Source organism: Colossoma macropomum, unplaced genomic scaffold, assembly GCF_904425465.1.
Source record: "Colossoma macropomum unplaced genomic scaffold, Colossoma_macropomum, whole genome shotgun sequence".
NCBI classification, from domain to species: Eukaryota; Metazoa; Chordata; class Actinopteri; order Characiformes; family Serrasalmidae; genus Colossoma; species Colossoma macropomum.
Genome location: NW_023494792.1, coordinates 38154842 through 38170822, shown reverse-complemented (window position 1 = coordinate 38170822; position 15981 = coordinate 38154842). Strand labels below are relative to the sequence as shown.

General features: G+C 37.4%; 1 protein-coding gene across 3 annotated transcripts in view; it reads left to right on the top strand.

Annotated features, from left to right (window-relative positions):
- Window positions 1-15981, top strand: part of LOC118812256 (chemokine-like protein TAFA-2) — a 63364-nt gene that overhangs the window by 28209 nt on the left and 19174 nt on the right. For all 3 annotated transcript variants that reach the window (XR_005007528.1, XM_036577098.1, XM_036577099.1), the window contains exon 2: window positions 5738-5838. Coding sequence is in view for 2 of the 3 variants with exons in the window: in XM_036577098.1 (XP_036432991.1) it covers window positions 5739-5838 (100 nt within the window). In the remaining variant the exon portion in view is untranslated. The remainder of the gene's footprint in view (window positions 1-5737; window positions 5839-15981) is intronic.

Here is a 15981-nt window from a genome sequence, read left to right as displayed (position 1 = left end):
ACAAAAAATTCAATATTGGTACCATGGATGACGGATAACAAAAGGGTGGAGCTAGAATGACACAACGGGCATAGTGCAGTGACTTATTCCCAAATGTTCGTAGTTTTATGCCTGTGAGTATATACACTCTCTTCTGTTTCTTTGCCGTGCATTGTTTGGTGTTGCCTTGTGTGCCTCATTTGATTCCCCATTTTTCTATGTTTCTGTTTTTCCCTTTGTTAGTCTCTCTCAGTGTTCAGGTTGCAGTGTAAACAGAAGAAGTAAACACTAAATACTGAAAAAGTGGTATTATATTTAGTTGTCGAGGCTTCTGTGTTATTTTACATGTAATATAAGTTAATTATATACAACATAATGTATTTTCAGCTTTTTTTTCTGATGATTTGTGCTTGACTGGAAATTAAATGCATGAAGGGTGGTCTCTGACCTTTGCACAGTACTGTATCCCAGCTTTCCTTGATTCCGTCACCTTTCACGATGCTTGCAAATACCAGCGCTGCAGCAATATCTGAATAAAACTATACTTGCTGTTGAGCTGTAGAGTCATAGTGCAGTCTGTTTCATCATTGGTATTTGCTGTCGGCGTTCATTTCTAAGCACAACAATAACCTTTGTCACAGTTTTGTCCCTCGCTCAGATATCCTCATTTATGCCAGATGTACGCTGTTCATTGCCCCAGTGGACGTCTCGCAAATCCGAGAGTTCTCTGTGTTTCTCTAGCGCACCTTTTGATCCGTCCACCGAGGACTTTTATTGCAAAGCTGCTGCGTTAAGCCTGCCGCCACAGCTGATGTGCATAGGCACCAAGGTCATACCGAGCCGTTTGAAACTGTGCTCATTGGCCTGTGGCTATTCAATTTGTTGTGGAGCGAGGGAGGTGATGAAAAGGAAACGACTCGTGGGGTAAGAAACTCTGGAGTTTAGAGAAAGTAGCCTAGACATTTTCTCCTTCACTCACTGTTCTCAGCTGGAGCAATCAGTCTCGGGTTAAAAGTGGCGAGCGAATGTGGCACGAATAAACACAAATGGAAGAACAAACTATAAAACGTGTGCATAGATGCAGTTAAATTCCCTCCAGTCTGCCAGATATTTCTCACATTGGATACATAATGAAGATGAATGAGATCATCCAGCACAAACTAAATGAGAAAACCACAGTTGGTGCTTTAGAAACCTTTGGTAACAGGATGTTTTACGTAAGATAACAAGATATAAGTCTTAAACTACACCCCATTTTAATTATTCATTGTGATGTCTGTGTATAGTTATTATTATTATTATTTTTTGCAGCGCTTCACACTTGTATATGTGATATTCTTCATTCTATGCTCTCAGCAATCAAGTGTATAAATTATGCACGTTTCCTTTGGGTTTGCAGTGCAACAAAAAAAAAAAAAGGCATGCATTAAACATGAAGACGTATTAAAATAAAATAGACAAATACAAATGTCTCATTTTTTTCAGATTCTTAATGAGTTTTTTCCTTTCTCTTTTTCTCATGTTCTAAGATTGAATACTGTCATTTGAATGTACAAGGGCACTGGCTATGATCGTGTGACAAAAGAATAATTCAAAGCAATCTTTATTGCTGAAAATGAAAAAGAAATGTGATTATGAGCGCTACTCTGTCTTGCACCACAAACCTATTCTTGCTGCACATACATTAGCAAAGAAAGCTGTGCTTTATGCAGGCTTTACTCCTGACTAATGTGAAGAAACTTTGGCCTTAAACTGAACAGTGTTTTTCAAAGATGTCGCTGTTATTTGTTTGATTGTTATTGTTTACTGTGATACAAAAAGCTTTATAAAAAAAATTCACAGATAGGATAATATGTTAGTTTTGCTGGATACTATTTCAGAATCAGAATCACTTTATTTTACCAGGAATGTCACACAAGAAAGGAATTTGTCTTGGTCAGTGTTTGTGTGAAGTGTAGCACACTGAACAGACTAGACAAGCAAACAGATTAACAAATATTATTCTAAGTGACAAATAAAATAAAATTATAGTAATAAAATAGAGTAATAATACAGGGCCAGTGTGAAAGGAGCTAAAGAGAAGTGTGAATATCTATGCATATGCAGGTCTGAGTAGATATATAATGACTATATACAGAATAATACAGAATAATATTAACATTTGTAAAAGATAAACATTTGTACAGTTGTGGGAATCAGCATTATGTTACAGATGAGTTATACTGTAACACAGTAAAGAGGTTTGTTAGGTTCCGTTTAAGTTTGAAGTGTGAAGCTGTGGTTCATGAGCACTACAGCTCTGGGGAATAAGCTGTTTGAATATTAGCTATTTGAATAGTTCCCAATACTTCCATTCGCCACATCTCAACACTGAATTGAGGAATAAAAGACTCCGTTCAGCTGCTAGTCCTCCTAAACACTGATGAAACAGGAGTATGTGTGCAGAAGACACTGCTGCCACCTCCTCGGTGGAACATGTAATCTACTGTATATGTCATTTAAGGAAAGCATTACCTCAGAGTGTAACTGCCAAGCGCTACAGTAATTACTGCATGTTGTTTCCTCTGATCATAATACATTTTCCCCTGATCATAATTTCCTTACAACTGCAGAGGATGGCTGTGTTGTCTCTGAGCATTCCAGCATCTCAGAGACAAAATCTGCTCACGCTGTCAGAAATAAAGATGCTGCGCAGGTGCATTTTTGTTTATCAGGGTACAAACAAGGTAAATGTTCTCTCAAAGGTACAACAGTCCAACTGTGTACCACAAGTTTTTCTCAGGGAAAAGTACGTATTTGTAACCTGATGTTTAAAACAGAACAAAAAATAAAAACGCTGGAGACCAGACATGGTGTGTATGGAGTCAGTACAACTTCTACAATATAACTGCAATGGATTGTAGTACAATTATGTTCCCTGACTAAAGGTACTGAAGACATACCCTTGAGGGTGCCACCCTGGGGACAATAGAGGTACCACTCCAGTGACCGTTTAGTATCATTTTTCTGAGAGTGTGAAGCAGTAGGTCCAGACAAATATCAAAATATCTCTTTCAGTGAATGACAGAAGACACCACTGCATCGAAAACCCTGCTAAGTTCAGTTTTCTCAGACTGTTTGATGTAACTTGTTGCAGTTTTCAAATTGCAGCTTTTTAAGTTGTTTGAAATTATACATGAAGTTGATTACAAGCTCTTAAGTTTAACAAACAAAGTAGAAGTGTACATCCAGGGCTGGGCAAAATACATTGAAAAAGTAATAATGGCTGAATACTGAATAATATCATGATCACTATTCAGTAACGTGTTCCACTGCAGTACATAACAAAGTAATGTATTGAGAATACATTTAGAATACATTTACAATACATTTACAATACATTTTGATAGTACATGGGAAAATTTCTGCTGTAATTTTTATTTCAGACTGTTTCTCGCTGTTACTGTTTGTCAGTTCTGTTTATGTCCTTCTCCTGATGTTTCAGGAAAATTTCAGTTATTCAAATGAACACAAAAATGAATACAAAATTCTCAACATCATTTTGGCTCTTATTGCCTGCTTCAGTCCACTGCTACTCCCATAATCCCACTGCCATCTCATGACCTAAGTCAATAATTCAATATGTCCAAATAAAAAAAATCTAGCAAATTTGACTATAAAGTGAGGAACTATGTGATTTTCAGTTACTGATATGTGTGTAACTTGTCATGGAATGCACACACAAGTCCAGTACAGTAACTTTATAAACTTCAGTTTATATTTACTGAGAATGTGTCTAATTACTCAGTTCAGTCATCCCTCAAAAGAGCCTGAGTTAACACTCAGATTAATAACTAACTCATCACAGTGATTTATCAGTCTACTCAGGCTTCAACATTCAACATTCATAAAGAAGCCATTTTCTGAGTTTATCTTTAGAGTAAGTCTTTGCACGCTGTGTGCTGATTTTAAAATAGTTACTTAATGAGCACTAATGGGGTAAATATTCACTAGCAGGTAAATATTCTAAATATATTCTCCTAAAAATGTAAAAAGTAACTGTATTCTGAATACTACCTTTACAAAATGTAGCTGAATACAAATACTTCGTTTCTGCTTTCTGAATACATATTCACATCCCAACCCTGAATACATGACACAAGCTATACTATTGCAGAAACGTTTAAGTTCAAGTAACAACATCATAGATTAATTTATCAATTTTCACAAGATTGAGATCATTTTAATGATCACAAGCTGAGATATAAAAGAAAACTTTCCAAAAGAGTATTCAGAGTTACATACTTTCACAACAACTTTGGGAAAAACAGAGTTGGCAGTAATTTAAGTTTTGTTACAACCAAACTGACTCCAGAGCAGAGACACTAAACACATTCATGGTTAGAAACACTAAAGCATGTAAAGTTCATGAAGACATATATTTAACCCATATATAACATGTGAAAGTGTTGTTTGTGTGAAAACAACATCTGAAGGAAAAATAGGAGCTAATAAACAGAAATGCTCCCAGGAATGCTGGGCGACTCAGCCGTGTACTCTCTTACTACATCTCTTTTTGAGTTTGATCTACTCACTAAAATAAGTACATTTGAATTTTCAACCAGAGCATACAAACAGGTTGCCTGGATTAAATGATAACTATTTGTAAGAAAATAAGCACCTTGATTAATTAAGTACAAATATCCTCAGGGCTTTCAGTGTAGACACCACTAGATAAAATACAACAACGTTCATAAGGAAATAAATTCACGATTAACAATAATCCCAAAAAATAATGTTTCACACAAGCAATGTGGTTCATTAACAGTTTGCAATGACTGCCAAGATAACTATTCTCTACAGATCTACACAACAATTGTTTAGTTTTTAAAAACTTTCCACATTAATACAGAATTAAACTGACGTGTGCAGTCATACATGTGCATATCAATTATTTTACAACAACTTTAAACATGGCTCAGCCAATCAGATTTTAGAAGCAAAGCTATCCGTTTGTAAAAAATGAAAAGTCAGCCCAACTTAAAATAGGAGCTTATTCCACAGCTTTTCATGAAACTTCTAAACTTCTTAAAACTTCTTCTAAACGTCAAAACTTCTTTAACTCACATTTTTTAAATTCTGCATCACAGTTAGGTAATGTTTTTTACTCAATTTTCCACTAGCAGGGAAAATTCACACAATCCCATAAGGCATTTCTCTTGTTGGTCTCCCAGTCACAGTCGGCTGTGGCACTTCTGGGGTTCAAACTCATAGCCTACTGATGTTGGGGTGATTGCAGGTAAAAATGTATTAGTCTGTAAATTAACAATTTAGTTGATTAATTAATTGATTAAAGTTAGTGAACTGATGTATTTCATAACTAAAATGTGCATCAGGAAATCTGGAGAAAATACAAGAGAATACTACAACTGTGATCATAATACTACACATTGTGTTCGCAATATGCCTCACAATAATCTCACAATGTCACAATAATCTGACTGGACTTTTGCCCAAATAAATATACTTTTGATCACTTGATTTATCAAAACACCTACAGAAACACTCATCTGTACCTATGATTGATCAGGATGCTCACAGCACACTGTGACTGGTTAGATGGCTCATTTGCATAGTGCACTTTTTTGTAATATCAGTGTTGCAGTATGAAAACTATTAACAAGCAGTATTGTGTATTGTGGTGCTATCTGTACTGCTATTCACGGCTTTTGCTCTCTCTGTTTCTCTGCTCTGTCTGTCTGTCTGTCTGTCTGTCTAGGATGATTAAGAAACACAAGCAGAAGGCTTCCCCACAAGTTCTGCTGCTCATCTGCATGGTCGCACTCTTGCTATCACCAGCAAATACTGCAGGACATAATGGTGAGTTGTGCTTGGCAGTCTAGGCTTGGTTATTGGAGTCTCTAAGCAAGTCTCTAAGCATTATCAGGTCAAATTGTGTTCATACTCCTGCTTCACAGTCACAGGCCCACAATGTTATAGGAAATCTTTACTAGAAAATCATGCATTTAGCATTCTGATGTGATAGACGATTTAAAAGTTATTTTCATGTGAAAACGGTGGAGTCAATACAAATTACAAAGGATGGGTCTGAATGAGTGCAAAATGACTGATTTCCATAAAAAATCCAACAGTAATTGTATTGCAACTGTATTTTAAGCTAGTCTTCCTGTAAATAGACTTTCCTAAAACTGCTTAATCAACTGGGACAGCAGATACTGTTTGTGTTTCTGGGCAGGCCATGAAGCTACATCATGAATATTTACAAGATATGAAACCATGATAGCAGCAAATTGATTATATATCATATTCCAAGAAATAGACTAAAGTGTGTGGTGTATAACTCATTAACTGAATCGATGTACCCATTTTAATTACTGCCATGTCCATTGCACTGATCCTCTAGTGGCAAATATGCATTCATTTAATCACATTTTTCTTAGCAAAGCTAATATACTGAAATCTTCTAAGTCTCTGTAATGTCTAGTAAACACTTTGTTGCAGAATTACTGTTTTTAATGTGGGCAGTAAGAAATGTGTACATGCTTTGCACGTACAGTAATGTGCAAAAGTCAGTGACCTCCCTTCAGTTTCCAGTCAGTACAGATTTTAAGTACAAGTTCATTTTTTCAGGACATATTACTGAGGAGTTTAGATATAAGATAATCCACCTGCATATGTATAGGGGGAAAGTCAAATGCAAATAAGTAAAATAACAGGAGCTTCCAAAAAGTGAAATAATAAAAAGATACAGAGAAAACAGGACTCCTAACAACCTGGTAGACCACCAAAATTGTCATCATCAGATAAACAGTACTTGAAGCCTTCATCTTTGAAAGACAATCAAGCTCCACTCTTGCTTCATATCTGAAAAAATCCCCGAGGTGTTTCTGCACTGTGAGAAAGGATGTGCAGCCATTTCTCACTAAGCTACTCAGAAAAGGAAATAGACAAAAAAAAAGTAAAAAAAATATCAAACAAAGAAGCTGCCGGTGTTCTCAGAAGAATGGAGTGACCACCCCAGAGTCCAGACCTCAACATCATTAAATGTGTCTGGGATTGCTTGCTTTGTGAGAAGCAGAAAATGCAACCAACTTCTGCAATATAGAAATATATAACTACAGATTTCTTTGAAAAACTACAAGCTGTGAGAAAGGCAAATGGTGGGGACACTAAATATTAAAAAAAAAGATATTATAAACTAAGGGTGGGCCATAACTTTTCCACAGTACTGTAGTCACTGATCATACTGATTCAATTGTTAGCTTTAATCTGCAGGGGATGCAAGAATGTAGATGTAGAAAGAAATCTGCTGACTGAATATGAAATAATATGAAATTAATTTAAATGTACAGATGTAATACTACTTTTGTAAGCAAGTTCTATACTTTGAATCCCCATACAACTGCAGATGTACCCTGTGCTGCCAGACACCGATATCCTGGGTGACATGTGAGCCTGCTTACCTTGACAAGCAGTATTTGCACATCCAGGTGTAAGGCAGCTTTCAGCCAATTAGGGAGGAGTGGTTCTGGTGAAGTGGCGGCAGCTTTGGCTCACTCATACTCGAGATGCTCATCATCTTAGCAGGGACTGGATCAGAATTAGCTTGCATGAGTTCAATTTCCATCTGATAATGTCGGTACACTCTAATTTCCCCTGGGTTTTATTTCTGGAACTGTAAACCTATTATCATTCAAAGCAGGCGGAGCTTTCGCGGCATTGGGAGGAAAGTAAAATTGTCTCTGAAATTGAATGGAAGTGAACAAATGTGCAATTCAAATCACAAAATCACAAACAAAAATAAATTGCTGTAGCTTTACATGGCACTTAGATGTTGAGTTTTGTGAGTTCTAGCAGTATTCCAATAATAACACACATACATCTCCATTTTCCACACAAAATGAACCATCTTGTGCATATGTACATAATAGAAAGGCTCTTATTTTATTTATTTATTTAATTATTTAATCTATTATTTTATTGGCAGCATGCATGTCTGAATGCATACAAACATGCATATTAATGGTTTGGTCAACGCGAGTCTTTTAATTGCACTACAATATAACATCTATTCATCGGGTTGTAGCATGTCAGCATGTCAGACTTATAGTAGTTTCAGTAGAAGCTTAATACTTAAAAAATAAATCATTGCATGAACTTCATTTAATTATGTCACACATTTCCATTCAATCGAATAGTAGATTCAGCATATATAGACCTTGTTACCTATTAAAACTCAACGAATAATTTATTTCACATGGACATATTTTCAGTTTTATTTGCATGTTTAACCCCTGAAAATCCCCAGCTTATTGCATGCTAAGGTTCAGTATTCAGTAACTACATGAACTTTAATATAAACTGGCTGAGCTATTCTTAGGTTATAGAAGTGTGTGATAAAACTTTGGGCCTGCTGGTGGGCCCTGGGCCATTTAAGGGTTTAAATGTTTAGGAGCTGGTGTGTTTATGGAACTTTAAAATGCCTTCTTATTACAGTGTTCTCCATTTCCATGTTTAGATTTTACATGCAACCATTTGGCGATGGCTACAGTGGCATCAGTGGAGTCAGTTTGCAAGTCTGTGTCTGGTTCAAATTGAAAACTGGCTAAAAAGGACATGGCTATTGGAAATTTGATTTACCTGACACATAGCATCAACAAATAAGAGAAAGAAGATGCTACAGGCTACAAGCTACAGAGACAAAAGAAATTGTAATTGTTTGTAATATATCTCAGTGGGGTATTTTATGTTATGTTTTTTATTGGACATGCCCACTTCTTCACTGTGTAAGGGCCTAGCCAAATTGCCAGGGACTTTACAAGATCCCAACCTGGCTGAAGAGCAGTAGGAAGGCCTCGGGGTGCGCTACATAGTTGACTAGGAGCAGGATGTACTAAGGCTGTACCTGGAGTGACTTTGGCCGAAGCTCTATTAGTTCCATGAATAGGCGCTCAAAAGAGACCTTTGTGGTCGAGTGATGAGAGGTGCAAACAGTGGCATTTTCAGTGATTCCTCTGGTAGGTGGAGCGCTGCTGGCAGATGTTCCAGGTATCTTTGTCCATTGCAGGCCAGGGAAAGCGATCTTTGATCTTGTATAGGGTCTTTTTGGGTGTGTATGTGCACCCCAAGAGGAAGCTTGTGGGTACTGTGCATTAGGGCATTTATCTTGGAGCATGGAAACACCGGAAACTGATAAACATGCCTGCTACGCCCTTCTTCATTGTTAAGCATTGTGATGGTAGGTGGGTCTTAAGCTAGTGTATTCTCTGTAGATGGAGGACAGAATAATGCAAGAGGGGTCCTCGTGTTATTATTGAGTGAAACTGCCATCCCTTTTGTCTTGTTAATGTAGACAGGTCAAGGGGTTACCTTGAGGGACTTTCTCACTTGCATCACCGATCTCTTTCCCCTCTGTAACAAACAGCACCATTCAATATCTTGAGGCAGGGAGTCACTCTTTCCTCCCCTTTTCTTTTCATCTCCTGGCTTGAGCTGGAGTGGGCCATGCTGCGGTCACCCCAGAAAGTCCGACCTTGCTGACAGAAATACACTCCAAGCTTATGGTATTAAACATTTGAGCCACCTCGACTCAGACCGGTATTTTTTTGAGATAGTCATGGCCCAAAGCCTCTTCACTAAGGAGAAGAAAATAGGCCAGGTGGACTTCCCACACTATTTACAGGGCTGGGATTTGTACCCATTCGGCCTCATCTTACAACTCCCACTCTGTGATGGGTTCAAAGGTATACAGGTCCCAAAGTCATTGTTAGGGGTAAATTTAATGAGGACAGTGTAGGCCACAAACAGAGGCCATGACCTGGGCTGCCAACATGTCCTTGATCTCATATTTCAGACTTCAGGCCAGATTGTGGGTTCTTGTTGGCAAAGTCTGGTCTACAGTAGATCTTACAGGATTGGATTCATAGTGTTCTAGTGAGAGAGAGAGACAGAGCTGACAGAGCTGAGTGAAGGACCAGTGCAATGTGTCCATTAGGGCATTACTCATTTGCTTATGCCTCCATTTTCCACCCATGTAAGATACTTGTGACCTGAACTTGTGGGCTGAACGCAAATCCCATAAACAGAGGTGAGCAGTGTCACGTCCCAAAGGGACCAATTTATTACCAAAGTGTCACAAAGTGAAAGGGGAAAGCTGTTGGTGGGAAGTATTCTGGATGGTGGGTCTGTAGGAAGCAGGTTTCTGGAGGTGGACGGTGAATCATGTAAAGAGAGGATGCTTTCACACCACCTGTCAAACCTCAAAATCATGCAGTAGAGAGCATGAAGTGATATTTGGACTTTTTTCTTTTCAATTAAAAAAAGAAGAGCGATTACACTCTACTCAAATGATGGCATTCATTTTCTTACATTGTACTTAAATGTTACGGTTCCCATGTCCTGGAGGACTGTTAAAATGCTTTCTTATTTTGTAACATATTAAGAGCTTATTTAACTTTTGAATTATGCTCCTTTTTGAGCATAGGCTATCATCATTTTCATTATAGCCCACCAAACTGTGCTAAAAGGACATACAGTCCCCTTCATAATTATTGGCACATCTTGTAAATGAGAAAAAAAGGTTTGTAAGAAATTCATTTTTTGTGAATTAGCATAATCTCACACTAAAAAAATGAGAATACTCCAACTTTTAATTAGTTGAGGTAAATTTATTCTGAGAAAAAAAAACCCTAATCAAGAAATAAATATTTTAACAATACCACATGTGCCACGATTATTGGCACTCCTAGAAATTCTTAGAAACAAAATGTAATTGAAGCATTTTTTCGATTTATATTTTACTTCTTTAAGTTGATCAGGGTCTCTAGAAACTTTCAAGCAGTATATCATGACTTCCTTTTTCACTGGGGTGACATGGGAAAAACAAGAAAACACACAATTCAAATAAGGGAAAAGTATGTTTTTCATAAGTCAGGGAATGGCTATAAAAATAGCTACTCACCTGAAAATGCCAATATTCAGTTAGGATAATTATTAAAAAGTTCCAATCAACTGGAACTGTTACAAACTTGCCTGGATGAGGACCCGAGTTTATTTTGCCCCATGCATAGTGAGGAGGACGGTTATGAGAGGCAAAAAAAAAGGATGACTGTTGGAGAGTTACAGAAAAAAATAGCATCTTGGGGTCACGTGGTTTCCAAAACTACTATCAGATGCCAGATGTCATCAACCACAAACACTTTGTTAGCCCCCTTTTACCCTGTTCTTCAGTGGTCAGGACCCCCATGGAACCTCACAGAGCAGGTACTATTTGGGTGGTGGATCATTCTCAGCACTGCAGTAACACTGACGTGGTGGTGATGTGTTAGTTTGTGTTGTGCTGGTACGAGTAGATCAGACACAGCAGTGCTGCTGGAGTTTTTAAACACTGTGTCCACTCACTGTCCACTCTATTAGACACTCCCACCTTGTCAGTCCACCTTGTAGATGTAAAGTCAGAGACGATAGCTCATCTTTTGCTGTACAGTATGAGCTAATCATCCTCCAGTCCTTCATTGGTGGTCACAGGACGCTGCCCACAGGACACTGTTGGCTGGATATTTTTGGTTGGTGGACTATTCTCAGTCCAGCAGTGACTCTGTGGTGTTTAAAAACTCCAGCAGCACTGCTGTGTCTGATCTACTCGTACCAGCACAACACAAACTAACACATCACCACCACGTCAGTGTTACTGCAGTGCTGAGAATGATCCACCACCCAAATACTACCTGCTCTGTGAGGGTTCATGGGGGTCCTCACCACTGAAGAACAGAGTAAAAGGGGGCTAACAAAGTATGCAGAGAAACAGATGGACTACAGTCTGTAACCGTAGAACTACAAAGTGCACCTATATAGTAAGTGGAGCTGATAAAATGGACAGTGAGTGTAGAAACAAGGAGTCATAATGGTCATAATGTTATGCCTGATCGGTGTATGTCCCTGTCAAAAAAAAAATGGTTTACTGAACACAAAATCAAGCTTCTGCCATGGCCATCTCAGTCCCCTAATCTAAACCCCATAGAAAACCTGTGGGGTGAGCTAAAGAGGAGAGTGCACAGGAAAGGACCTAGGACCCTTAATGATATGGAGAGATTCTGTAAAGAGGAATGGTCACAAATTTCCTGCTCTGTTCTCTGCAACCTTATAAGATGTTATAGGAGGAGACTAAGTGCTGTTTAATTGGCAAAAGGAAGTTGTACAAAAGTATTATATGCAGGGGTGCCAATAATTATGGTGTTGTTAAAAATAATGATTTCTTGATAAGGGATTTTTTTTTTCTCAGAATAAATTTTCTTTAATTAAAGGTTGTTTTTTTCTGATTTTTTCGGTATGAGATTGTGCTTCGCCAGAAGGTGAACCTCTTATGACCCTTTTTACTCATCTTTACCAGAGGTACCAATAATTGTGGAGGAGACTATATGATCACATTAATAAGACTCTCAGTCATACGGCTCCTGTTTTTACAGTTGTGTCTACCTGGCTTTTTTTCTAAAGCTAGTTTACTTACTAACTTCATAGTCTTTATAGACTGTGTGATTGCATGCAGCTAATTGATTGGGCAGTAAGTGTTTATTTGTTCAGAAAACAACTAATAACACAATAAATACAAATAATATTAATGCAGTGTTGATGTAATGTCTGTCAGTGTGTTTGTTTAACCATTTCCAAACCTTTCCAGTCCAGTATTATATGTAGTTATCATCCAGTTGGCTAATCAATACTTCATTAAGTTAAATCAGGTGTGCTGGTGGTGGATTTTAACAGAACCATGTGATGGCTTTTTGGAGAAGAAGTCTGGAACCAAATTTGTTCTTCTGCCTAGTTCATAACATCTCAGCTACCCATTTTGAAAACAAAAAATAATGTGCTTTAAGATATTGGAAAATACACACGACTGCATATGGTCTATTCTACTGAATTAGTTCACACTGTGATCCCATAGAAAAAAAAAATATTGAGGGTGTCTGTCCCAAATCTTAAGTACTAAATTTCAATTTGTGACTGTAATTCTTTTTCTCAATGTTTTTTTTAAGATCTTTTTTATTTGTTTTAAAGTAAAGTTGAAAAAAATAGATTCATCATGAGTTTGCTTTTTAAATAAAAAAATAAAAAAATGCAGTTCCATGTTTTCATGTCATTACCAAAACGCAAAGAGTATTAGTCCACAGGTGGAGCATTTTAGAGCAGGAAGTAAGTCTGCATCCCTGTACCTCATGGCCACATGGTGAGCAGTTAGATCTCATTGTTTTGTGTCCAAAAGACAGAAAATCAATCTGACATTAAGAATTGTCACCAGCAAAATGCATATTTTTTGCAATTAAATAAACATTTTTTGTGGATTAATGCTAGTCACGTACTGGCTAACATTTTTGAGAACTGCTTAGAATGAGCTAAAATTGCCACTATCGAAACAGTCACTATTGTGGCATTTGCTCAAGTAGTGTTATAATTGTTTTGGTGGGGATGAAATTGAATATTCAATAATTTGTTTTAATAAAATAAGCATAATTAAGGAACAGGGTCAACTATACCTTAATTATGCTTATTTTATTAAAACAAATTATTGAACATTCCATTTCGCCAAACCAGTTCGGTAGAATGATCTATACGGAAACACACTTACTGCCTAAATAAATGATTTTAAACAATCTGCTTAGATGCTAGACGTCTTTTGCGCAGTAACATATAGTCAGACAAATCAATTTTCTCCTGAGCATATAACACAAGCGGTTTTTATTTGGCTTCCTATATATTTATAAGTGCGTGTTTCTGTGCAATTCTTTGTTTTCTCATAAGAGCGTGTGTAATATCTCAGTCCTGCTCCATTCAGGCTTAACACATTTGAATGTGCTGGGCGGGGGAGGAGAGGGGCTGCATTCTGGCAGGCACATCACCAATAACACACTGTGTTGTTCTCTCTCCAAATGTCCCCTCTATCTCTCTCCAAATACCTCTAGGAATGTTGCTGGGAATAGAAGTGGAGGGGCTGTGAGCTTATTTGTTTGTTCAGTCGTACCTGTGAACACTTTGGGCCTCTGGGGGAGATGTGACCTTATCTTCACAGCAACGAAAACGTGACCTGAAATAACACTATGCTATGTGTTATTTGTCTGCCTCCCTCTGAACACAATACAGTTCAGAAAGTTGACAAAACGTGGCAAGACAAATTTGATTTTCTCTGGTTTATCCTACCATCCATCTAGAGCCATACAAACCTGCACTGTAAACCCACAGAAGTTAATAGAACTCAAAATAATTAAGGCAATCAGTTGTTTAGAAAATCAAAAGCCTGTGGTTTGTAGAACTTACAGATTTAGGCTTAGTTACATATACAAATTTTAACTGAGTAATTCTCAAGTAACAAACAGTTTGCTTCAAAATTATTAGAATCACCAATTTCGGGTGGTCACATTGGTTTCATGACCTAATCAGAAGCTGATCAGAGGCCTCAACTAATTGCTTACTTTTGAATTAGTAATACAGGCTGGAGTTGTACACCCCAGCACAAAAAAACATCATGGTTTATATAATAAATGCCAGTAAAATGCATCAAAACCTAACCTTTAGTATGAAGACAACATGCTATAACCCAAAACTAACTTTATTTGAAGATGTCTAATGAAAAATATAAGCTACTTAACAGAAGCCAACAAACTGCAAAGAATGCAGGGCCCCTAACAAACTCTGGTTTACTACTCTACCATTAGCTAAGATGCTTGAGCGGACAGAAAAAAAGGACGTGGTTATTCATGTCTCAAAAGAGAATGTACGCGTCAGGAGCCAAAAACGAAAAAGAAAAATAGAAGAAATGTGGAGAAAGCTTAAAGGTATGTTTTATTTACCTTTTTTCTGTTAATCCAGGTTTAATGCTTCTCATTAGTTCTTGTGCACATGCACATGAAAGCATGACATTTATGATGAACAGTCAATTGCTTGAAACATAAGGAGGAAAAAGAAATCATACTGCCTACTACTACATAGTACTAAAAAAAGCAATGCTTTGGCACTGATACCTGGCTTAAATTGAATTAAGCACAAGTTAGCTGGATAAGCAAGAAATACTGTGTCGTGAGACAGAGGCCTGTATCAAAAATGCCGAGAAGGTTATTTGTAACTTATTAGAACCCCAAGCAATTTATTTAAACAGCTTGTGGTATTGTTAGTTAGCCTTATTTTTTATAGTATACTGGCTAGCAACATGGGGGTCCACAAAAAAATCTGCTTAGGGGTGCCAAAAAGTGATTTGTTTCCTTCAGCGAGGATAGCACCACTCAACTTACCACTGCATGGTTTAGACAAATGTATATTCGGACCTTTCGTCTCATGCAGCACAGCAGGTGTTGAGGTCAGCACAGCTTGTGGCTCAAACTTGTCTTCTTCAGAAGATGTATTTGATTATGATCTAAAATCTCCTGGCTGGCAGCTCGCCAATTGCTGGCTTATAGTTGTTGAAGTTCCAAAAGTATTAAAGCTTTTGAGAATAAACTAGATGGAGCCAATCACTTGTGGGGAGAAAGTTGGATTTATTAAAAGATGTCTTCATACAGAGATGATAACAGGTTATCATTTTCCTCCTTCTCTTGCCACACAGCAGGAGTTTACACAGATTATAGAGAGCGTTTTCACCCTCAGCTGGCTCAAACTGTTTACCCACTAAGCATCAAGGTTACATATATATGATACAGGGGCATAAAAATATACAGAAGATTCTAAGATGATCTAAGAGAATCAGGCCCTTAGAGACAATACAACTACTCTGATAGACAGAATGAGCATATAAAAGTTATAAAATCAATCACTTTCCAACAAGCTGTCCCTGAATATGATGTCAGAAGTAAAACTCATATCAATCAAGTGTCAGTAAATCTATCATGAAGAGTTCTTTTCACTTAAAACTCCAAATAGGACTTGATTAAAATTAAAAGTCACCAGTTTCATGAACTCAAAAAGAAAAAAAAAGCTCTTGAACACAATTGATCACTGTGTTTACTTTAACATAACTGT